This window comes from Neurospora tetraspora (assembly GCF_033439725.1).
Source record: "Neurospora tetraspora strain CBS 560.94 chromosome Unknown B0H65scaffold_3, whole genome shotgun sequence".
Classification (NCBI taxonomy): Eukaryota; Fungi; Ascomycota; class Sordariomycetes; order Sordariales; family Sordariaceae; genus Neurospora; species Neurospora tetraspora.
In genome coordinates this window covers 1,863,383-1,885,002 of record NW_026944385.1, presented here as the reverse complement: position 1 = coordinate 1,885,002, position 21,620 = coordinate 1,863,383, and the positions used below count along the sequence as shown (strand labels likewise).

Sequence of the window (21,620 nt, the reverse complement as noted above, 5' to 3'; positions counted from 1 at the left end):
TACCTAAGATTTTAGATTCTCCAGTGTCCAATGTCCTCCCATCGCGGCAATAACGACTGGCTCCAGTCTCTGCCAAGACCTGTGTAGTAGAGAAGGAAGGAACTGTGTTCCCATTGTTGGAGTTTTCATTGAAGGAACCGGGAAGGAACCGGCCCGTAACCGTTGGCTGTCAAGCGAACGGGAGCTTTGACCGCTCGAGAAATCCCGTCTGCAGTGCCGTCGCTTAAATTTTCCTCAAAACACCGTCACCCTCACCAATGTTCTCCCAGTCCCCGCAGATATAAATCACACCACGCCGATTACCACAGCGAATAGCCAAATGTACCAATCGAGCTTCCAAGGCCACCACGACAGGGAACCCGGAACCCCCTCCGTTACGCGAACGAGCTTGATGTAACTGGCCCAGCACCGCAGATGCGCTCCTTTGCCGAGACTGTCTGCTACCTCACTGCAGCACGAGGTGACAATGGTTGTGACCCCAAAACGCTTCTAGACCTAAACCGCCTCTTCAGAAACCGGAATAACAGTCAACTGGACAGTCAACTTTGCAATATCTTCTGTCACCAAGTTTTCCACCTCAAGAGCCCCGAAGCTCATCGGGGTGGATTCCAACACCCGTATCGTGGACTGAGGGGCAGTCTGACCAGCAATGGTTTCGATAGTTGTCACCCGGAGAGCTTCCTCGGATCGAAGTAACTCAACCATGAAACCCTAAACAAGCAAGTCAGCCAAGACCACACGAGCATGTGAAGAGTAAACTCGGTACTCACTCCGTACATGTGTGGTATTGGGATCCACAACCTTGGGTCTTCCATTTCTGTCAAACACGACAGCTGTGGTATCCTGAAGCGAGAAGGGTCGACCTGTCTCTGGGGGTCAGTGCTATGTAACATCCGACGAACCGTGTTTCGGGGACCTTACAAGAGAACCAGCAGTATCCTTCATCAATCTGTGGAGCTGCTCTTCCAGGTGAGCGAGCCTTCTCTCCTCCACATGATGCAGAATCTCCGGCTTGAATGCCTCCGCCAGCTCTTGGTTATATGAAGTCTCCCGTGCCGTCTTCGCTCTTTCTTCAAAGGACTTCAAGGTCTCTGTATATCAGCGCAGTCAGCTAATGTTTGAAACAACGTCGTGGAATAATAGGTCAACATACTCCACACACGAGGATCTGCTTGAGCTCCTTCGACGAGCTCTTCCCACGCTCGGTGCTCCTCAGAGTACTTGTCTTCGGGCGGCCTGCTACTAGCAATTATGTGCAGTGCTGAAAGACCATCGCCCTCGGCATCCAACGGCCCAGTGTTGTACCAGTCACATTGTCGCCAGCTGTACTCTTTATTGAGTGTCTTCAGAGCCCCAACCCAGTCCTTCTTCGTTAGCGCTTGATGCCACTGCTTGCGCCGCAGAGCATACTAACTTGGATAGCTGCTAACCAATCTTCCACCCAGCCATACCGCCACATCTTCCTTCTCGAGGCCAAGCGCACCGGCAGATGCTTCGTCGAATTCTTCCAAGTCGAGTTCCTGCATGTCACGAATCTCGTTCAACATTTTGTCTGCCAACATCTTGTATCCCTGCACGTCTGCAGGAGAGAACTCTGCCGCCAGCTCTGCACATGCCCGATACTTGGATGCATCAACAAGCCGCCGGAAGATCTCGCGCTGGACTCTCTTCTCGTCAACGTTTGAGGAAGACTCAGTCGAGTGATCGCGATTGGAGTTCATAGTGACAACAATGACTTGAACAACGGGCACGCCGTCCCCTCCGCTTTGCTTGGTGGTGACAGACAATAACTGGAAGAAGGCACCCCTGAGCAAAATTTCCCTTTCACCCTCCGGCGAAATATTGGCCACCGGCATGGCACAGATGGAAGTGACCACGCTGTCCGGGTATCGCTTCCGATATGCCCAAAGCAGGCCTTCATCGATGCCCCTCGTATGGACCTGAAGGTGCATATGCACTAACCGCTCGTTCCCCGGTGACTTCTTCGTAGCGAAGTCTTCCATGACCCTAGGATCGGCACTGGTCGACGTCAAGGCCAAAGGGATAGCAAAGCTGCGCATCGTCAAGTCAGGGTTCCGCATGATGTCTTCATAGAAGCGGACAGTTTCCTGGTAGACGGGCATTCCGCGGTGCGTGAGACCCTCAAAATTACCATACCGCGGATCGCCAAGTTGAGACAGTCGGAGGTTATACAGGTCAATCGTCAGGAATTCCGTACGGAGGGTGTCGCTGACCAGCTTGAACAGGTAGTCGTATCCCGGAATAGAACAGTACATCTCCAAGGCATCGTACTGCTCGCTGCTGCGGGTAGCGTGCGCATTGGAAGGGCGACTGATCGAAACGTCTGCGTAGTCGCGGTAACCACTCAGCAGCCGTTCAAGTGGTTCGCGCACCTCTTCCGGGAGCCTTTCAGGCTTGCACCATCTCCGTACGGCCTCCACGAGTTGCGCATATGTGTCATTATCCAACCAAGCATTCCGCACCTCTTGAATCTTACTCCGAAGTCGGGACATGCGTTCACGCTCAACCTGGCCGGAAAAACCGGACTTGAGTGTCTGGAGGTTCACGGCATCGAGTGGTGCCGAGAATCTCGCCCTGGCTGCCGAGGTGGGTTTGAAACGAGGCATGGTGGCGTTTGTAAGCTGTGTCCCTGGTTTCGGTGAGTGTTCTCAAGAAGTTTCTTGGCTGAATGGCTTAGCTGAGTTCGTATGTCACACTTGTCGGTCCAAGTTAGAAGTATGGGCACTTGCAAGTTCGAACGAGCTGTCGCCGTTCTGAAACAGCATAGCCGTACATTCGTCTCGTGAGCTTCTATTTGGATAGAAGTGATGTCGTGGGTAGAGTGGAAAGAGGGAGGCCGCCCACCTAAAAGAAGGCTCCCCCATCATGCAATACCAATGACTGCTGTGATGATTGGGAAGACGGATGGCCCAACTTGGGTATTCATTGCGCAGAAAGCCTCGCAACTGAGTCACTCTCCAACCCATATCCTCAAGCCAAGCCTGGGCTGAGGTCTGGAGGGTGTCACAAAACCGCTTGAGCATTGAATGTGGCGCACGGTCTACTTGTATAGGCGGTATCGCCCAATGATCATATCCATCACGTCCGACACTCCGCATGGGAAGGCAGACAGAAGCAGCCACAACGTTGAATCTCCAGGTACCAAGATGGGACAGCCTCGGCCACCACGAACCGCAAGCGGCCAGCCTGTTTATCCTGAACGCCAGTCATCCACGATATCAACCACACAACTCTATTATGGGCAGGTGAGAACAAAAAGGCCCCACATCCACGATCCAGAACTCAGGAAGAACGGAAGTCTTTGCCATTTTCAGCCTATATTCCCTTCCTTGCATGAGCTTGCACATTAACCAAAGAGCCACATCGATTACCTAGACACCAAAGTGGTCAACGGCTGACCACAAGGCAACATCATGGCCGAAGTACTTACTGGCATTGCCGTCGCAACCGAGTCCCTCACCCTCTGCATCAAGGCCGTCGTTGTCCTGAAAAGATTCTATGTGACGGTCAAAGAGGCAAGAGAGGATCTCAACAAGATCCTCAATCTGGTCGGACGAACAAGAAATCGCATCGAACTAATGAAGATGACGCTCATCGAGCTTCGGAAGTCAACTGACTCCGGTATTGCTGCAAGTTTTATCACTGCCTGTGATGGACTCAACCGAACTCTGGAAGAGCTGGTCCAAGAGGCATCGACCATTGCCAACGGTCAATCTCGGTTTGGTATTGCGAGACGGTTGTGATGGTCGATGAGCCACTCAAGAGTTGAGGAGCTTGTTCGCAAGCTGGCGGAACAGGAGAAGGAGGTTACCAACTCGTATATGATGCTCAACTCGTAAGTCAGAGTCTTGTCTGTCATGAGGGAATCTCGTCGCTAACAACAAATAACAGGTTGACTTTTCTTCGAACCCAACAAGAGTTGCAGAAGCTCACAAGGTCATCTGACGAACGGTCTGAGATCACAATCGCCTTTTGCCAGGGATCGGAGGAGCGCCTCTCCGACGTCTCTACGTTACGGAACAGCTCAGAAGAGCCCGCAAGTAGGGTTCGGACCTGGCTTGGGCATACCATCACCGACCACCACTCTCCGGAATATCTCCAGTTACGGAACGAGCTATCCGAAGCCGTGTACTGGGGTGACTGGGAAGTCGTCTTCAACAAGCTCGAGGAGGGGTTCCGGGCGTTTGGTGAGTTCTGGGGCAATGCGCCACGCATGAGTAAGTGGATCATAATTTGGACAAAGAGGAGTGCGAAACAAGAGGCTGATACGTACGGCAAACACAGAAGATCGAGCGCAGTACCACAACCTCTCAATGTGGACTCCTCTCCACCAAGCAGTATATCATCATGCGCCAGTTCATGTCGTTGAGAGATTACTGGAATATGGAGCTTTCAGTAAGTCGCCCACATAGTCCTATGACGGAGGTCCGCTCAGAGCAATTTTTGACAGACGAACAGAAACCCTCCGAACGAGGACCTCCGAGTTCGGCTACCCCAACTTGACCCCCCTCGAACTTGCTCACGAGATGGCAGTCTTTCACCTCTATGACATTCTCAGCCCGGTAGTAAAGCGTCCTTTGCCAGCAGACACTCTGCAGAGAATCGAGTACAATTTCCATCGCCTGATTCGCAGTGAGGCAGGGCAGCGTGTTGATGCAGAAAAGCTCAATCTCCCTGTCCTCGAGGCCCTTACGGAGCTCGATGGAGAAACTGTGTGGTTCCCGATCAAGTTCGGATACCCCGGTGCTGTACGTTATTACCCTCTCCAAAGGTGTTGTGACCGACACTAACAAAGGTAACCGATTCAGGGATACTTTCTCCAGCTATTGGGTAGAGAGCTTCAGGTCAAATCCGTAAACATCCAGGGCAAGGCTTCCGAGGTCCTCTATCGCGTTATGGAAGACGACATTTACGAGACTGACCAGATCTTCAACTTTGCCGGAGACCTCAAGCAGGAGAAAGACATTACTGAAGAAGATACCGCAGGATCCCTGCCCTTCAAGCTGGAGCTTTGATGTTTTCAGCGCACGATGAACGAAAGATGAACAGGCAAGGCTTGTTCTTTCGGCTTTCGCTCCACAATGCGACAGTTCGAGCATCCTTGGTTGCCCCCGTTGGCCGGCGGCCCATATCAACGACCCTTCGCATCGTCAACAGACATGTCATGGGGTTCGCGACATGAATCCCGCCACAAAGGCACCGAAAAGCACTGGGCTAACAGAGACAAGCTGTGAAACGCACCCGGCCCATAAGAGTTGCCGGAGTACAATGTGCTGAGAGACTTGGTCCCCATCCCGAGATTGGCATCGGAAAGGGAAGATGTAAAACCCATTCACATTTCCAATTTCCATGAACCACACAGTTGTAAAAAACCACAAGGCACTGAAGGTTGACTCAGAGTGACGACAAGCCAGATCCCACAGCTCGCCAACGTACTCCTCGATGGTATCCGGGCTTCCATCAAGTGCGTACGAGAAGCGAGGCGGTTGTACACCCCTAAACTCGAGAGCCGACCGGTCAATCTCGCTGGGAGAGTAACCAAAAATGGCATAGACGTGTTCCACCGCATCCCGGTAGCCTACGTATCCCGTATTGGCATATCCTATAGCTTCCACCTTGTCGCTTGTCGACTGCATCGCCGCACCGCTTCTTGTCATCAATCTCAAGGTACCGAGCTTCGACCTCGTTTCAGGAGACAGTTGCCCCTGCGCCATGAAAACGATGTACTCAGCATGACACAGGGCAAACATCAAGTCGCGGCCAATAAGATGAGTCCCGGGAGCTCGAAGACACTCGATCTTCCGGCTCGTTTTATCGTTATCGTTCACCTTTTCATTCGAATGTCCGGTCGTCGTCGTCGTCGGAGCAGCATAAATCCATCGCGCCAACCTCTCCACATGCTCCGTCGCCAACCCATCAACGCTCACCCGCTTATAAAACTGCGCCAACGTCTCCCGCAACCGTTCTAGAGGCTCGCTTCGTGCCCACCGGTTCGATCGCATCCGCTGGAACAGCGCCATAATCTCCCCGTCTGCCGCGCGATGTTCATCTGGTATCTTGGGCGACCATACCGCGTCAAACCCGCGGTTTTCTGAGTTCGAGTCTAAATCTGGAAGCACGTAGACTGTGCCCTCGTGGTGGGTGGTCGGGAGGATGATGCGGAGTGCATCGGGACCGTGGCGATGGGGCGCGTGGTGGGCGTAAGGGTTGCGGAGAACTGTGTCGGAGAGGAAGAGGAAGAGGCCTGCTAGGGAGAGGATGCCGTGGAGCATGTCTCCCTGGTTGGCAGCAGATGTGGCAAGTAAAGCGAACGCTGGGACCCCGACCATGAGGATCACGAGGGACTTGAATGCGTATAAAAGCATCGGGTGCCCCTGCAGCGCTGAAGTCCAGTCGTAAAGTCCCCGGAGGCGAGAGCCGGACCAGAGGCGCGGGCCTGCGGCGGATAGGAGGTACCAAAGTAGCAGGACGAGGGAAGGGAGGATGGGAGCATGAGAGAGGGTTGCTAAGGCTTCGAGGATTGACGGCGCGTTAGCGACGACTTCGAGTATGACGGCGATCAACCAGAATGCCGTGGTGAGCGTTATGATGGCGGCAACGCGGCGGTCGGTGCTGGTTGGCCATAGCCGTAGGCCGAAGATACCTCGACGTGGGCGTTCATGGCGGAGGAGGAATCCGCGATCGAGGAGGATGCGGTGAAGGAGAAGCCAGGATACTATGGCGCTTAGACGGCATATTTCCACTTCCTGGAGGGGTGTTGTAGGAGGAGGAGTTGGTTAGCTTTGCTACTAGGAAGAGGGGAAGGGAACCGACACTAGCTGGAGACTGGGGTATGGGGACTAAGGAGGAAGCAGAACGAACGAACTACGACGGAGGCGGTTCGGAAGAGGGACCGCAGTCGAGGTTGAGCTTCGTTTGGATCCATCGGCTTATGTGTATAGTCTCTCTCTATATGTGACATGTTGTTCTCGTCGAGTGTCTCGAGCGTGCAAGCGGGATCGGTGCGTTGCAAGAGGAATGCCTATGGCGGTAGAGGTATCTCAGCAATGACCACGTCCGCTCGTCCAGGTCCTTGGCTTCACGGCCTACCTGGCTGACCAGATATTCTGCGGTTATAATACGTGTTGTTTCCACTTCATAGTAGGATGAGTTGAAGTCCCTTTATTCGAGACTTTCGGTGATTTCGTTAACCACTGCGCAAGGGCAGTTGAAGATTGCAAAGTCGAACGACGTGCTCACCCGCCCCCCGCACTTCCTGCCCGATCCTGATACTTCCACTTGCAAGGAAGCAACTACTGCAGTCCTGTCATGCAGCGCGCCTATCTGCAGTCCCAATTGGAGGAGTCAAACGAGGTGTGTACGGTACTTACCTACACAATTTCTGTCTATCCCGTCAGGACAAGGCAAAGCCGTTGGCTGATAATGTGGTTTGAATTAAAGATGGAGAAGGGTACACAATGATACACTACTTACCGAATCGCTATTTGGTTCACGGTTTTAGCTCCAACTCCCGAAGCACACTCGGATCATCCCGTCTCAGACAGATACCTGGTACTTGAATTGGGATAATACCGGAATAAGTATTGTGATAATTGACGCTCGTTAAGGTAGTAGCCAAAGAAGGGTAGATGGGGACGCTCGCTGTGGTTGAAGGTGCTATATGACCTCCAACTGAACTCTTGCGGCCCAACAGGTATGTCCCTCTCCACTATCACTCTTCGTCCAGGAGAGGAACAGAATGAAAAAAAAAAAAAAAAAAAAAAAAACAGACAAAAAAAAACAGACAAAAAAAAACAGACAAAAAAAACAGACAAAAAAAACCAGACAAAAAAAAAAACTATACAGAACGCTTTGGCAGTTTGTCACTGGAACGACAACCGTTATTTTCCACCGTCTCCCTGCTCTTTTCCTTGTCCATGGCCTCCCGAAATCTCCTGAGAAAGGGGCAGTGCTTCGCTTCCCAGCGTCGGGTGGTACCGGCGCCGGCGCCCAAGGCTAGGGGGACCAGGGCAATGACGATGCCTTCCATGATCGGGCGGGTTAAACCGAGGAGCGATGGCGACTTTGAACTTTTGGCTGAATGATTGCTCTCCGTGGAGAGAGTCGTCCCAACTTGCCGCCAAACTCGTTCGTCTTCCTCACCGTAAACAAACCCCGACTTCCTCACCATCCTCGCAGTCCACATCCACACCATCCTCGTCCTCCACGCCCTCGCAACAATCGCCCCATAGTCCTCCACCACCATAGTCACCCTCGGCATGCTCACCACAACCGCCCTACGATTGGGATGCTTCACCCGACTCATAATCATCTAAATCATCCTCTCCGATATAGGTCTCTTCCACGTCCTCCGAATACCCATCGTGCTCTTCCTCCGGCGGCTGACTAATCTCCGTGACCACCGCCTCCCCGAATCTCGGTCACAAGGACGTTGCACTTCGGACAGCGACCTCTCACAGGGAAGCCCGACTCGAGGAGGTCGTCGCGTGAGGGATGCCCGCTGATGCCCGTCTCGGCGATATACAGGCAGCCGCAGTTGGCTGCCACGCTGCGGAGGAACATGACGGGTTGAGTGCTCCGGGATGCGGCAAGGGGCTAGGGAGGGGGTTGTTTGGATGTTAGCCTTTTTTCTTCGTTTCTTGTGCAATGAGATGGGGGGGATAATAAAAGGATTGATCGCGTGTAGAACAACAAAACCAGCCAGCCATCTTGCTTCTGCCTTTTTCCGGGCGGGCCAGGGCTGTCTGATCCTTGCCATACAAAATGATGGCTTATCGATGCCTTACTTAGCATAATTGCATCTCTTGCCATCTCCGTTGGAGTCGAATTTCTCGTCATAGGCCATCATCTGGTGCCTCCGGTCCATCTAACACGGCAGCAAAATGCCTAGCAAGCACAAAGTTTGGAGGCTATTCTGCTGGCAGAGCAAGGAGGAAAAAAGAAAAAGAAAAAGAAAAAGAAAAAGAAAAAGAAAAGAGAAAAGAGAAAAGAGAAAAGAGAAAAGAGAAAAGAGAAAAGAGAAAAGAGAAAAGAGAAAAGAACCTGACTGACCTGGTCTGAGGAATCCGTGGAGGTGCCGCTGTTAGGCGCTACCGTTGACCGAGATGAGGAGGTCCCTTGGGTGGTGTGGGTGGTTTGTGTGTCTTCATTCGACGACACCGTTGACGAACATTCACCCGCTGACCTGGGGCGGTTGTTCTGGTCGGATGTTTTGGGTGCCGGCAGGCCCGTCTTGAGGGTATCTGCGTAGGACAACGGGGACTTGCCGTTTTCCGTGGGCATCGTGACGGTATGCTCGGCGTGCGATCCGGATTTGTCGTTCTCCTTCGGAATTTGTGGTTGGTGGTCTGCTAACAATCCCTTTTTGACGATCTCAGCATAAGATAAAGTTGAGTAGATCGGGGTAACGCGCCGCACTCGGGGTGGATGGTTCTCGTTTGACATGTTGACTGAGCAATATTGTTGTTCTTTGAGGATGCTGTTGTCTTTCGATAGTTGGAATAAACTTACTTTTTGTTCTGTGCCTTGATGTTGTCGTGCTCTTTGGTCCGACTTTATGGCCGAACTTTCCTGATGTGACGGGGTGTGGTCTTTCTCTCTTTGCCGGTTTGAATGTAAATGATCAAGTGCGCAAGGGAAAGAAAAGAAGGGGGACTTTATCAGTCCCATCCTGAACATTTAAGGACACGTTCGTTCTTTCACCATTGTGGCCGCTCATGCAACACCGCCGGATGCCCGGTGTTTATGCACGACGTTTTTTGGAGTCCGACATTTTGATCATGATATCGGGCATCCGACGGGAATGTTTATATGCGGAAGTCGGGCTGATAGTGAATGTGTCGGACAATCGCGAAATTGATGCTGTCGCTCTCATACCGTAGTCACTCCCGAACGTGGGATTCGGAGAGGCAAGATGTAAGGCGCAGACATGTACACCGGAAACCACATACAACGGAATATATGCCGGTTTGGATGCAAAGACGGTGCATCTCCGCTCGCCACGCTCCTCCGAGATCTCTCCGTAGCTGGGAAATTCACTGTTATAAATATTCACAGCTTGGATCTGCAAGAGAGGACAGGATGTGGTGCGGAGGAATTTATTTAGCTGCCGACCGTTCGGACGAGGAACACGTTCTCGGATGCCAAAACTGTTCGGCTGGATGACGACTTGATGCTTTTCGACGGCCATGAAGCTCGAACCCTGCCGGAGGAAACATTTGAGACGAACCACATGGCGGGCCTGAAGGCTGGACTGTCGTTGAAAGTTGAGAATGGCTGATTGTAAATAAATGGTTGTAGTGATCAAGAAACCAGGAATGATTTGTTTAACACCGGATTATTTTCCTTCCATCTTTTCGTCTTTCATTGCTCCGAAGACTCCCGCAGACTGAAGCACCTGGATTGAAGTCGGCAAGTCTATTTCCGCGAAGAATAATTCACGACAGTTTGTTTCAAAATGTTGCGTGTAACGTCATATCGCCGCGACTTGTCGAATTTGCCGTCTTGAGAACCAGAAACAATGGCACATATTGTCGAGTCGACTTGGTGATACTTGTGCATCTCTTTCGTTGTTTGGTTTCCCAAAGTTTGGGTCGTCGTCATCTGTGGATCCACTGTGAGGCCTCTCAGCCACTTGAACGACTGGATCCGTTCTGCGGAGACAGTGGCGCAGCGCCAAGCCTTGGACCCCTGGCTAGCCCAGTGTCTCTCAGCTCTATGACATGCCATGCTTCATGATCGCCAGTCGTCACAGCACGAGGACTCAACCCTACAAGGTCCCAAAAAAGGTCAAACCAGGGCATCGAATCAGTCCCCCAGTCAGGTCCCAGTGGCCAGGGCACCAAGGTACGGACGATGTGACTGAACTGATTCCTTGCCTCACCGTGACCACAGGCAACCACTCTTTTCAAGCAGACCACCTTAACTACTTGAACCGGACACTGCCGGACCAGCAAAACGAGGCGCAATTCGCATCGCCAAACAGTCACAGAAAACTCCAATCAACCGACAAACCCCACCCATCAGAGCATTCAGCCCCTCTCCTGACATCCCCTTTCGTCCACTTAATCCCAGAATCCCAAGTCCAGCAATCCATTCCAGGTGCGCCAAGCCGGCTGCCGAGACGCATTGAGATCCATCTCCATCGAATCCTATCCGTCCCATTGGGTCCGGTCGCTTCTGTAATCCTAGAAATCCAAAAGGGCTGTGCCGTATGCCATCATCAACAGCCCCGAGTAATAGATCCGTTTGGAAGCCCGCCGCTTTGTTCCTTATAAGTCTCGTCGTCCTCCTCTTCTTTGGCCGTCAACCTCCTCCTCCGCCTTGGAGTACAGCAACAGCCATAACCACAGCTACAGTCACCGTTGCGGAATCAGTCACGACCACCATCACTTCTGTTGACGAAGGACCAGCACCATCCTCCGTCACTTCAACCACTCCAGCCACAACAGAAACAAGCACCACTACCGAACAACAACAACCAACATCCACATCAACAACCATGGGAGGCGGTCCAGATTCCACCGGCTACCGCACCGTAGCCTACTTCGTCAACTGGGCCATCTACGGCCGCAAGCACCGGCCGCAAGACCTGCCCGTCGAGAAGCTGACGCACATTCTCTACGCCTTCGCCAACGTGCGTCCAGATTCGGGCGAGGTCTACCTGACCGACCAGTGGGCGGACACGGACATCCACTGGGAAGGAGACAGCTGGAACGACTCCGGGACGAACCTGTACGGGTGCCTGAAGCAGCTGAACCTGCTCAAGCGGCGCAACCGCAACCTCAAGGTGCTGCTGTCGATTGGCGGGTGGACGTATAGCAGCAATTTCAGGGAGCCGGCGAGTAAAGAAGAGGGGAGGAGGAGGTTTGCTGAGAGTGCTGTTGAGCTTGTACGTTTGGTTTCACTCTTGTCTATCTCTCATCTATCTTCATTACCTGTTCACCCATTCATTCCATGTTTCTTCGCCAGGGATAGCTTCACTAACACTCTTACGCAAAATAGGTCAAACACCTCGGCTTCGACGGCCTCGACATCGACTGGGAATACCCCCAAAACGCCCAAGAAGCAGCCGACTTCGTCTCCCTGCTCGCCGCCTGCCGCTCCGCCCTCGACGTCTACGCCTCCACCGTGCCGGGCAACCCGCACTTCGAGATGAGCGTCGCCTGCCCCGCCGGCCCGCACAACTACGAGAAGATGGACTTGCCGGAAATGGACCGGTACCTAGACTTCTGGAACCTAATGGCGTACGACTACGCCGGCTCGTGGGACAGTGTATCCGGCCACCAGGCGAACCTGTTCCACTGCAACAGCAACCCGGCTGCCACGCCCTTCAGCACCCAGCGCGCTGTCGAGTACTACCTGTCGACGGGCGTGGCGGCCGACAAGATTGTCCTTGGCATGCCGCTGTACGGGCGCGCGTTCCAGAATACCGAGGGGTTGGGGCAGCCGTATAGTGGTATTGGTGAGGGGACGTGGGAGAGTGGCGTGCATGATTATAAGAAGCTGCCGCTGGAGGGAGCCGAGGAGCGCATTGATTACGAGTCCGGTGCTACGTATTGCTATCATCCGGGGACCAAGACGCTGGTGAGCTACGATACGCCTGGCATGGCGAGGATGAAGGCTGAGTATATCCGGGAGAGAGGCCTCGGTGGTGGCATGTGGTGGGAGAGCAGTGCTGATAAGGAAGGCCCTGATAGCTTGATTGGCACCGTCGTCGAGGGCTTTGGCGGCCTGCAGGCGTTGCGTTGGGATCAGAACTGCATCGACTACCCGAACACCAAGTATGACAACTTGCGGGCAGGATTTCCGGGAAATTAGGTCGTAGTCGTGGATGTCGATGTGTCGGATGGTGAATGCCGTCGGGATATGTAGTAGTGCCAGAGTAAATAAACATATTCACAATCACAGTCAGCAGCGGATTTCAAGAGACAAAGATTCGGTCAAGTCGGTCATGCCATTCCCATTTTTGCTTTCCCTCGCCAGTCAAAGGTACCCTGATGTCCGCTCAAAACGCCATACATGAAGTCCCAATCGTAGCGAGATGTGGTATTGTCATTCCCCGTCCCGGATCATGCCCCTAAGCTTTCCAGCAATTTAAGAGCTCTTCTCGAAGACGTAGGTGAGGTGGCAGCGACCGCAGTACTGACGATCCTGCATGGCAGCCATGAAGACACCGGCACCGCACTGTAGAAATTGGGTTAGCGAATGATGGGCTTTGGTGAATAAACAGGGCAACTCACGGTCTCGTTGGGGCACTCGCGGCGAAGACGCTCGATCTTGCCATCGGAGTCGACCTTGTAGTACTTGAGCACAGCGAGTTTGGTCTTCTTGCGCTTGTGCTTGATCTTCTTGGGGGTGGTGTAGACCTTCTTTTTTCTCTTCTTGGCACCACCACGGAGGCGAAGCACCAAGTGGAGGGTGCTCTCCTTCTGGATGTTGTAGTCGGAGAGGGTGCGGCCATCCTCGAGCTGCTTGCCGGCGAAGATCAGGCGCTGCTGGTCAGGGGGAATGCCCTCCTTGTCCTGGATCTTCTGCTTGACATTGTCGATGGTGTCGCTCGACTCCACCTCAAGGGTGATAGTCTTGCCCGTGAGGGTCTTCACGAAGATCTGCATGATTGCCTACTGAGAAGTGGTAGGGAAGTGTTAGAGAGACAGAGACACAGCAGAGGAGAGGTTGCGATTCCTGCGATTCCTCATGATGCTGCGCCCGGCTAAAACGCGCAAAGGATGTTTGACTGGGGATGGGGTGTGGGAAGCGCCGAAGCGTGGAAATATCGTTATCTTCCCTTCCTCCCGCCCGCGGGAGAAATCCCCAGCAAAGCGATCATGGAAAATATCGACTTGTGTGAATGACAAGAACGAGGGGGGTATCATAAAAGATGGGTGTAGAAGCCGAGCACAGCACCACGATTCATCACAGCATCGTGCAGACGTACCTAGACACGGGTGTCTTCCTCAGCAATCTGTAGATTCGGTGTGAAGGTGCTTGACGAGAAGAAAAAGAAGTCGGGATTTGAAGGCGGCCGCGAAAGGCGGATTTCTTTTGTCAACCGTGCCCCACACAAAAGCGGAGTCAGCTGACTTGGGCGGGCGGCTCGCACACAGCAGGAACCTTAGGGTTTCTGGGAGCGGTAGCCCTGGGGCCAAGCTGCAATTCACCTGGCCCCAGCGCCTGCAGTGTGGGTTTGAAGCCCTCTGGCACTGGCAACACTTGCAGCACAAGCACCCACTTGTGCGGGTGCACAGACCACCAGTACCAAATTGTGGGCCCCACACAACGCTTGGCACCCACGCTCCGCCCGTCGTACTTTTGCACGTCTTGCCTTTTGTCGAATTCTTGAAATTCCTCCTCCCGTCCTTCCAATCGACAGCAACATCTTGAGAACCGTATCACTCAAGACACCGCCAAGATGGTCAAGAAGAGAAAGAACAACGGCCGCAACAAGAAGGGCCGCGGCCACGTCAAGCCCATCCGCTGCTCCAACTGCTCGCGATGCACTCCCAAGGACAAGGCCATCAAGCGCTTCACCATCCGCAACATGGTTGAGTCCGCTGCCATCCGTACGTCGACGACACCACCGGTTTGATGAACAACGATTGCTGACCATGTCTTCTCCCCCGCAGGTGATATCTCGGATGCCTCGGTGTTCGCTGAGTACACGGTTCCCAAGATGTACCTCAAGCTGCAGTACTGCGTCTCTTGCGCCATTCACGGCAAGATTGTCCGGTACGTTTGTCCGCCAGGCGGGGACAGCCACGTTCGCTTCCAAAGCGACGTGGGCGGCTGAGATGAACCTTGGTCGAACCTCTGCTCCCGCCAAAACTCTACAAAGTATCCCCCGTCCGTCCCACTGACATGATGACTATAGTGTCCGTTCCCGCGAGGGCCGCCGCAACCGCGCTCCTCCCCCGCGTGTCCGCTACAACAAGGACGGCAAGAAGGTCACCCCTACCCAGGGTGCTAAGACCGCCTAAATCAGGCGACCTTGACAGCGACTTCCTTGCGAAACACCAGCTTCGGGGTTAACAGGCGTTTTCTGCATTGGTCGGCATTTCGATTTTCTGGGGGGTATATGGATTGAACACAAGGCCGAAAGGCAAATGATATCATGACATGGCGCTTTTTTTGCATAGGAGCAAAGGAGCTGGCAACCACCGGATACACAAACGGAATCGGAATGGCATGGGTTCCTTCGATCAGCAAAGGGATACCAGGCCAATAGTCTACCAATAATGAGCACCTGTTGATGAACAACCTCCTTGTCCCTGTGCCTCCCGCTTGCTGTCTGCCTCTGATGTTGGAGAATCGCGTTTTACTGCTTCTAGGGTCTTTCTCGTCAACCGACATATCTGATTGCTCGCCCTTTCCAGTCAACCTCTTTTTTTGACCTCGACACTTGTTCAACATCACGGCCGTGTTCCGTTCCTTGGCCTCTCGACTTTGCCGCTTTGCAACTCGATCTCACCAATCCGTTCACGACACACCGACAGCAGCCGCATGCCGATATGGTTGAATCGCCCCGGGCAGAGAACCGTCGAGTGATGCCCGAGGACGTGGGCGCAAAGACGGACGTGATTGTGCTCGGCTCCTTCCCGTGCCGTTCTGCATAAGGTTTAAATGGGAAGCTTGGGGCAGCAACCACTGGGGAGTTTATCTTCAAGCTCAAAGGCGTCCGGTTATTGGGCACTTCGGGCAGCCTCGGATCTTTTGGACCGTCAAGGTGACTCTCCTAGCTGCTCAGATCTCGCTGCGAACATTGTGGCGAGCAGGCTATCCATGCCACGGAAGGGTAATGGCCGTGATGATGCCGGGTCAACAATCGAGGAAGTGGGCGATTAAAACGCGAACGGTGCTACGGACGGAAAGCTCTCCATGGCCACATTACTTATACTTATGGGGACAGTTCACGTTGACAGCGAAGCAACAGGTCGTACCTTTTATTCCAATTGTTGGTATTGACCTCTCATCATGTTGAGAGCTGATAGAAACAAGTGGCCGGGTGCAAAAGGGGAATCCCACGGCTTCGAACACAAGACGAAGTACACGCCCTAGAAACTCCCAGGATATATAGGCTAGGAGAGGAGTTCTCTAAACAACGGGCAATAACTGCATACTCTGCTTACCTACGTAGTATATCGGTAAGCCTGAAATAGGGAAATGCTCATCAACAACGTTGTGATCTTCACCGTAGATACCTTATGCCCAGCATCACGGCGGTGCTCATCTGGACAAGCAACGTCTCTCCCCGCAGTGGAACGTTCAAGTCAACACCTCACCAGTCCAAACATCGAACCACCGTGGGATGCCTGGGGAAAAGTTGAGTGACAGTCCTTTAGTTCAGCTGGATCTGGCTGGATGATGTTGGTGTTGTTGCTAGAGCTTTGCGTTGTCGAGCTGGTATTTGTACGCTCCTGGCTCCTGGTTCAAATGGTCGCGATGTCGACGCTTGCTCTCGAGTCTTGACAGTTGCTGTGAACTTGTACTTGAGATGCACAAGACCACCGCTGCAACGATGATTGGAAACTCCAGAATAAGGTCCATAATCATGGTGTTGGTTGATGTCGTTCAATAGAAATTGTTCGGTGTAACGCTTGATTCATCGAGATAGCAAGAGCATTCTATAATACGAGTAGAGAGATAGAAGAATGAGAATAAGGAAAGTTAAGACATCGGTTTTTCTATATGATCACACGTCTGACACAACGGGAGTAGGTATTCTCGTTATTTTGTCTAGCTAGAATCCGGTGATGATGTTTGTAGCGAAGGTTGAGAATTATGGTTTGAGCTATGCTCCGAACTCTGATCCGAAATGATTAGGAAAAAACACCTTCTTATGAGGTCACAAGTCTCAATGGTGATATTGAATTCAGAAATACAACCTCCTGAGTAGATGGTGTAAAAACTCGAGAAAGTCGGATTCCAGGTCTCTAAAATATATTCCCCAACTCCGCTTCATACTTGATCCTTCAGGTAGAGTTAACGCAACTGACGAGACAACTCTGTTAGGAAGCCCGAAGCTGAGAATCACGCTGCTCTATCTGCTTGAGCTTCAAAAGTATGTGGCCGACTTAGGGAATCATCTGCAGACTAAGGTGGTGTATGTCTCGAGTTTCTACGGAAGGTCATGAGAAGCCGACAGTAGCTGACATTTTCGTGTCTGCGAGTTTATAGTTTGTGAAATATTCCATATCTCCCCCACAGAGAAAGGCCTGCTTTCCGTGGACGATGCGCCTTAGGTTGATGTTGGTCTTGCAAGCATCTGAAGTCAATTAATGAACGTGAAGCATCTGAAGATGACAGCCTCGACTGATCAATATTCCTACGTCACCTCTCCAGATGTGTGAACATGATGCTGAACCGTTCAACTGTGATTATTGGACTGATTCAGCCTCACAAACGCCCTTGGTGATCAAATAGCGGACAGTGGCTGCCCTGGCAGAAACGTGGCAGGAGCCGCCGCAAGCAACGTCAGTGTTGGGCTTGGATATGAGGCTGTTGGGTAACCATTCGAGGTAGCACAAATATCAAGGCAGGTATGAAGAGGATAGCAAAGAAGAAGGACGTGTACACGACTCGAATTCCTCGATGATTTCCACCAAGAAAGAAAGACACAAGCTTTTTGATTGGTTGTACAGGAAGAAGTCATGTGGGGATAGTTCCCGTCCCTTGCCGCGCGAGGTCTGGTCCCTCTGTCCCTTGCCTGCCGAGCTACCCTGGCGAACCCTAGGTAAGCTGGGCTGCCACGAGGCGGGATGCGGGGCCAGCTATGGAACCCTCCGAGGGGAGCGTCACTCCGATCTGTCACCTCAGTTCGTCCAGGACCAGGTCCCGTCCATTGATCGATCCATTGGGGAGGAGCCAGACAGCCATGGACAACACCCACCAGTTTCCGGCCGCCGGATCGAAGGGATTATCAAGCTTCAGGTTCTACTAACCGGAAGCACCTTCACTGCTTCCTCTTCCTTCCACTTTTCCCGTCGATGCTTTCCCTCGGTCCATCGGGTTGACTGCATTCCATTCCTCTTCCAACAACAGGCGATCCGGCCAACAACCGACCGCCCACCAAGCAGTCAAAGCAAGGGCGCACGTCAACAACCACCGTCCTTCACCAAGATAACCCTCCGTACAACTACAGCTCTACTCACTAATACCCAACTCGACAATCTTCCAGTATCAACTTATCCATTGCTTCAAGAACTGGCTCTTGGCGCGTTTCTTGATTACTCGGATTCTTCTTCCACGCCATGCATCGCCGCCGCCACTAGGTTTACCAATCGCCTTGGATCTTGCATCAATCATCCTTATCGCCCACCCACAGGCAACGTACCTTGCAGAGACGCCGTCACGCCGCCTTGGTGGGCAAGCTGAAGAGAGCAACTGTAGCCGCAACACCACATCATCTTTACTTCACAACCGACGGTGTTGGGTATCTATCTAGCTTTAACCCCAGCTAAGCATGGAAGCCCCATCTTCCTTTTCGACCCCCAAGCGGAAACGCCCTTTACCATTCGAACCGACAATTCCCAACCTCAACCAGACCAGGGCCTTGACTGGCTTGACAGGGGAGTTCACATTCGAACTCGGCTCATCCACAGATGCTGAGGACGGCAGTAAGAGTCCGCGGACCACTGTAGCACACAGGCTACAGCACCTCTTCCTAAATGGCGGGGGCCTCGGCGGTACCTCTACCGGTGGGGTCTTTGGTGGTGGAGGCATTGTGCCTGTGCGAACATCAGTGTCGACGGCGTCGCAACCGTCCCTGTCGCAACCACAGCAACCATCGTCGCAAACTCACCAGCAGTATTTTGGCTACCCCTTCCCACGCGTGTCACGGTCGCGAGACATGCAGGAAGTCGATGAGGACCATGGGCGACCAGACGGGCCCCGTAAACGAGTCAAACTCCCCGATCGAGACGTTGACATGACGGGTGTTGCCGGAACCCCAATGCGGCCTCCCGCTTCGACGAACAATGGCAGGACACCCTTTGAAGCCGCCGGAGCGACTCCAAGTTCTTCAATGCCACCGCCTTCGACTCCCGTAAGTCAACAATCAGGCGCGGTCATTACTCCGGATGGACCATCTCCAAAGCGGCGACTGGCGCCCAAGGGCGTTCAGTTCAATATGGACCCCACCGAAAATCAACATTCCGACAACATGGGCACAACAAGCGGTACAAGGGACACCCAAACACCAAACAACGCTATCCAAATACCCTCTTCCTCGCCCCTCTCGTCCATCACCAAAGCGGTCGGTCACCCCAATTCTACACCAACCCAGAGACCTTTAGCGCCGAAGCCGGCCAACATCAGTATGGCTCCACCGTCATCGTCGTCAGCAGCGGCCGCAACCAAGAAGCCTCGCAAATCGAAATCACCTCCCCTCCAACCTCAACCGGCCGCATCCACCTCGACGTCCTCCCCCAACTCACCTACCATAATCGATCCGCTCCGCGCCAGCCTCACCTGGCAAGATTCCGAAATCACCGTCTACGACCCGGACGACAGCGACGATGACGGTACCGGTATCAACGGCATCGGCTTCAAGCCCACCCCGGAGATGGAACACGCGCGCAGGATGAAGCGCAAGAAGCAGCTGGCCGAGTATCGCAAACGCGAGATGGGCGAGGCTCGCGCCAGGAGGAAAGAGCGAAGAGCGGGTGCTGACGGATTGGTGGGGAGCGGCACTGAGGGTGGTGGAGGTGGTAGTGCTGGACCCAAGGGCAAGGATGCCATTGCGACTGCTAAGGGCAAGCTGAAGGCTGAGAAGAGAAGGGTCAGGTTTTTGGAGACGGTGACGAGGACGGTTGTTGAGATGCCGCCACCGCCACCGGTTACGACGATGGAGGGTGTGACGCAGACTGAGACGGCAGCTGCGGCGGAGGGTCAAGGAGGTTCAGGAGGGGATGATGGAAGTGGTGGTGATACAAGCGTCTCTGGTATGGCTGGCGCTGGCGCTGACCCTGCTGTGGTTGAGGCTTGATGGACGGGCCTTTTTTTTTCTCGCTTATGGCTCTTCTGTTTGTCAGGCAAGCAAGTTATTCGGTTGGGATGAACAACTCATGGCTTACCTTAGTTCATTGGCAAGTTTGGCGTTTGGGTGAGGGATTGGACCGGATACGATAAGGCGCCGTCAATTGCAAATAATTGCCGGCGGAAGGGATTATGGGAAATTTCACTTGAGTATGGAGTACGACTGGTTTGAATGTAGGATACCTGAAGAGAAGGACAGATTCACACATGAGTCTCTACTCTACTTTTTCGCAGAACTGGGGCGCCTCGAGTTTAGAGTACTCTAGAGGCGTGTATTTTCATTGCTTAATATCATTGATTATCATGACTTCGAAGCGTAGAAGCACGCCTTTGTCCCTGGAGAATAAATTTTTACATGCTGAACTCGCTGCCGTGATGCGCCATAACCATGCTTCCATTGTACGTAAATGTCCAAACGCCTCAGAACTTCCCAGATATCGATACACATCATATCCTACATCCAACCTCCTATCCACTAAGTATGCTCCTCGCCCTCCATCCCACCTCACACCACCTCACCAAAACTTATACCAACTTTTCTTCTGCCCAGACACCTCCCCCTCCTTCCCTTGCTGCTGCTCCATCTTCTCCCTCCTCTCCTTCGCCTCCTTAGCCCTACTATCCGCCTGCTTCTTCGTATAAACCGCCACCACCCGCTGCATCTTCTCCTTCTCCTTCCTCCGCTGCCACTGGCAGTACTCGTAGTGCGCCATCGCCCCCACGATCCCGCACCCCACGCCCCAGTTGGCCGCTTTCGGGATCGGAAAGCCCATGATCCACCGCAACGCGCCGATGCCCGCGCCCGAGCCGATGCCTGTCATAAATCCCTGGCGTGCGCAGGGCGTTTCGTGCACCGAGAGGAAGTCGGTCGGAGTGATGGTGGAGACGGCTTCGGTTAGGGAGATGCGGTTGGTGTGCTGGGGCTGTTTTTTGGTGGGTTGGGGTGGTTGTTGGGCGGCGTCTGCTGGTGATTGTCCCTGGGGAGGGGGTGTCTGTTGTGGTTGTTGACCGGTCGGGGGGGTAAGGTCTTGAGAGGGCGCGGAGGGAGCAGGAGAGGAAGGGGAAGAGCCGCCGCTTAGCCAAGAGCGGGCGGCGGCGTCGGGGGTTGTTGTTGGTGTTTGGTCGCGCGACATGGTGTTGCGGTTTGTGATTGGCAATTGGGTTTGAGATATGGTTTTGTCTTTGTCTTTCTCGGAAATGCGCAGGTGTGCTGCGTATGGGTGTGTGTGTGTGTTTATAGGTTGTTGTTCGCTTGTCGTGATGGCGGTGTTTAGAAGCTTGGGTGTTGTCTGGATGGCAATGGCAAAAGGTGGTGAGTTTGAAGTGTTGAAGAAAGTGGAATTGTCCAATGGAGACAAGCTCGTTGAGGTTCTCTCGTCTTCGCTCGGCGGCCGGGCGTGTCGCGGGGGAGCTTTTTTTTCGGTGGGGACCTTGCGGGATTACGGGGAAGATGCAGGTACGCACTGACACGGAGAAGATGGGCGAGCTAACAAATTCGGCTTCCAATTGTCCTCAAAGTTTCCGTTTGGTATCTTTCAACTTGAACCAAAAGTTGCTAGCTCAGA

The 21,620-nt window shown here is 53.2% G+C and overlaps 9 protein-coding genes across 9 annotated transcripts; 4 read left to right on the top strand and 5 right to left on the bottom strand.

Moving 5' to 3' along the window:
- Positions 1 to 495: 495 nt before the first annotated feature.
- Positions 496 to 2,627, bottom strand: B0H65DRAFT_507815 (uncharacterized protein; the record flags this gene model as incomplete). The annotated part of the gene is made up of 5 exons (XM_062828172.1): positions 496 to 711; positions 771 to 863; positions 922 to 1,091; positions 1,154 to 1,409; positions 1,431 to 2,627. The coding sequence occupies 5 exons, from the start codon at positions 2,625 to 2,627 to the stop codon at positions 496 to 498; spliced, it is 1,932 nt and encodes a 643-aa protein (XP_062682893.1).
- An 807-nt stretch (positions 2,628 to 3,434) lies between these two features.
- B0H65DRAFT_507814 (uncharacterized protein) lies at positions 3,435 to 5,036 on the top strand (the record flags this gene model as incomplete). Its single annotated transcript, XM_062828171.1, is given in 6 exon segments — positions 3,435 to 3,760; positions 3,776 to 3,856; positions 3,913 to 4,238; positions 4,306 to 4,416; positions 4,480 to 4,769; positions 4,830 to 5,036. 6 exon segments carry the CDS (start codon positions 3,435 to 3,437, stop codon positions 5,034 to 5,036), a joined length of 1,341 nt encoding a protein of 446 aa, XP_062682892.1.
- Positions 5,037 to 5,183: 147 nt separating this feature from the next.
- Positions 5,184 to 8,281, bottom strand: B0H65DRAFT_547617 (uncharacterized protein; the record flags this gene model as incomplete). The annotated part of the gene is made up of 3 exons (XM_062829530.1): positions 5,184 to 5,235; positions 5,458 to 6,767; positions 7,913 to 8,281. 3 exons carry the CDS (start codon positions 8,279 to 8,281, stop codon positions 5,184 to 5,186), a joined length of 1,731 nt encoding a protein of 576 aa, XP_062682891.1.
- Positions 8,282 to 8,406: 125 nt separating this feature from the next.
- Positions 8,407 to 9,465, bottom strand: B0H65DRAFT_547616 (uncharacterized protein; the record flags this gene model as incomplete). The annotated part of the gene is made up of 2 exons (XM_062829529.1): positions 8,407 to 8,616; positions 9,073 to 9,465. 2 exons carry the CDS (start codon positions 9,463 to 9,465, stop codon positions 8,407 to 8,409), a joined length of 603 nt encoding a protein of 200 aa, XP_062682890.1.
- A 1,272-nt stretch (positions 9,466 to 10,737) lies between these two features.
- On the top strand, positions 10,738 to 12,963 carry B0H65DRAFT_461457 (chitinase). Its single transcript, XM_062826600.1, has 2 exons — positions 10,738 to 11,911; positions 12,025 to 12,963. Exons 1-2 carry the CDS (start codon positions 11,234 to 11,236, stop codon positions 12,838 to 12,840), a joined length of 1,494 nt encoding a protein of 497 aa, XP_062682889.1. The 5' UTR covers positions 10,738 to 11,233; the 3' UTR covers positions 12,841 to 12,963.
- On the bottom strand, positions 12,958 to 14,112 carry B0H65DRAFT_461455 (ubiquitin-domain-containing protein). Its single transcript, XM_062826599.1, has 2 exons — positions 13,263 to 14,112; positions 12,958 to 13,206 (listed from the first exon to the last, which is right to left on the bottom strand). The coding sequence occupies exons 1-2, from the start codon at positions 13,635 to 13,637 to the stop codon at positions 13,117 to 13,119; spliced, it is 465 nt and encodes a 154-aa protein (XP_062682888.1). The 5' UTR covers positions 13,638 to 14,112; the 3' UTR covers positions 12,958 to 13,116.
- A 122-nt stretch (positions 14,113 to 14,234) lies between these two features.
- Positions 14,235 to 15,279, top strand: B0H65DRAFT_461450 (ribosomal protein S26e). The gene is made up of 3 exons (XM_062826598.1): positions 14,235 to 14,585; positions 14,649 to 14,751; positions 14,894 to 15,279. The coding sequence occupies exons 1-3, from the start codon at positions 14,435 to 14,437 to the stop codon at positions 14,997 to 14,999; spliced, it is 360 nt and encodes a 119-aa protein (XP_062682887.1). The 5' UTR covers positions 14,235 to 14,434; the 3' UTR covers positions 15,000 to 15,279.
- Positions 15,280 to 18,220: 2,941 nt separating this feature from the next.
- On the top strand, positions 18,221 to 20,133 carry B0H65DRAFT_156095 (uncharacterized protein). The gene has a single exon (XM_062821162.1). It carries the CDS (start codon positions 18,482 to 18,484, stop codon positions 20,003 to 20,005), a length of 1,524 nt encoding a protein of 507 aa, XP_062682886.1. The 5' UTR covers positions 18,221 to 18,481; the 3' UTR covers positions 20,006 to 20,133.
- Positions 20,134 to 20,335: 202 nt separating this feature from the next.
- B0H65DRAFT_461447 (uncharacterized protein) lies at positions 20,336 to 21,542 on the bottom strand. The gene is made up of 2 exons (XM_062826597.1): positions 21,520 to 21,542; positions 20,336 to 21,344 (listed from the first exon to the last, which is right to left on the bottom strand). The coding sequence occupies exon 2, from the start codon at positions 21,186 to 21,188 to the stop codon at positions 20,571 to 20,573; it is 618 nt and encodes a 205-aa protein (XP_062682885.1). The 5' UTR covers positions 21,189 to 21,344; positions 21,520 to 21,542; the 3' UTR covers positions 20,336 to 20,570.
- Between the last annotated feature and the right edge of the window lie 78 nt (positions 21,543 to 21,620).

What these genes read in the sequence shown, in the direction of transcription:
- B0H65DRAFT_461457 (XM_062826600.1), top strand. Translation starts at nt 11,234, where the DNA reads ATGCCATCATCAACAGCCCCGAGTAATAGATCCGTTTGGAAGCCCGCC. An exon ending in CTGAGAGTGCTGTTGAGCTT is followed by an intron (nt 11,912 to 12,024) that starts GTACGTTTGGTT and finishes TACGCAAAATAG; the next exon opens with GTCAAACACCTCGGCTTCGA.
- B0H65DRAFT_461455 (XM_062826599.1), bottom strand. Translation starts at nt 13,637, where the DNA reads ATGCAGATCTTCGTGAAGACCCTCACGGGCAAGACTATCACCCTTGAG. An exon ending in GCGAGTGCCCCAACGAGACC is followed by an intron (nt 13,207 to 13,262) that starts GTGAGTTGCCCT and finishes CAATTTCTACAG; the next exon opens with TGCGGTGCCGGTGTCTTCAT.
- B0H65DRAFT_461450 (XM_062826598.1), top strand. Translation starts at nt 14,435, where the DNA reads ATGGTCAAGAAGAGAAAGAACAACGGCCGCAACAAGAAGGGCCGCGGC. An exon ending in GGTTGAGTCCGCTGCCATCC is followed by an intron (nt 14,586 to 14,648) that starts GTACGTCGACGA and finishes TCTCCCCCGCAG; the next exon opens with GTGATATCTCGGATGCCTCG. An exon ending in ATTCACGGCAAGATTGTCCG is followed by an intron (nt 14,752 to 14,893) that starts GTACGTTTGTCC and finishes TGATGACTATAG; the next exon opens with TGTCCGTTCCCGCGAGGGCC.
- B0H65DRAFT_156095 (XM_062821162.1), top strand. Translation starts at nt 18,482, where the DNA reads ATGGAAGCCCCATCTTCCTTTTCGACCCCCAAGCGGAAACGCCCTTTA.
- B0H65DRAFT_461447 (XM_062826597.1), bottom strand. Translation starts at nt 21,188, where the DNA reads ATGTCGCGCGACCAAACACCAACAACAACCCCCGACGCCGCCGCCCGC.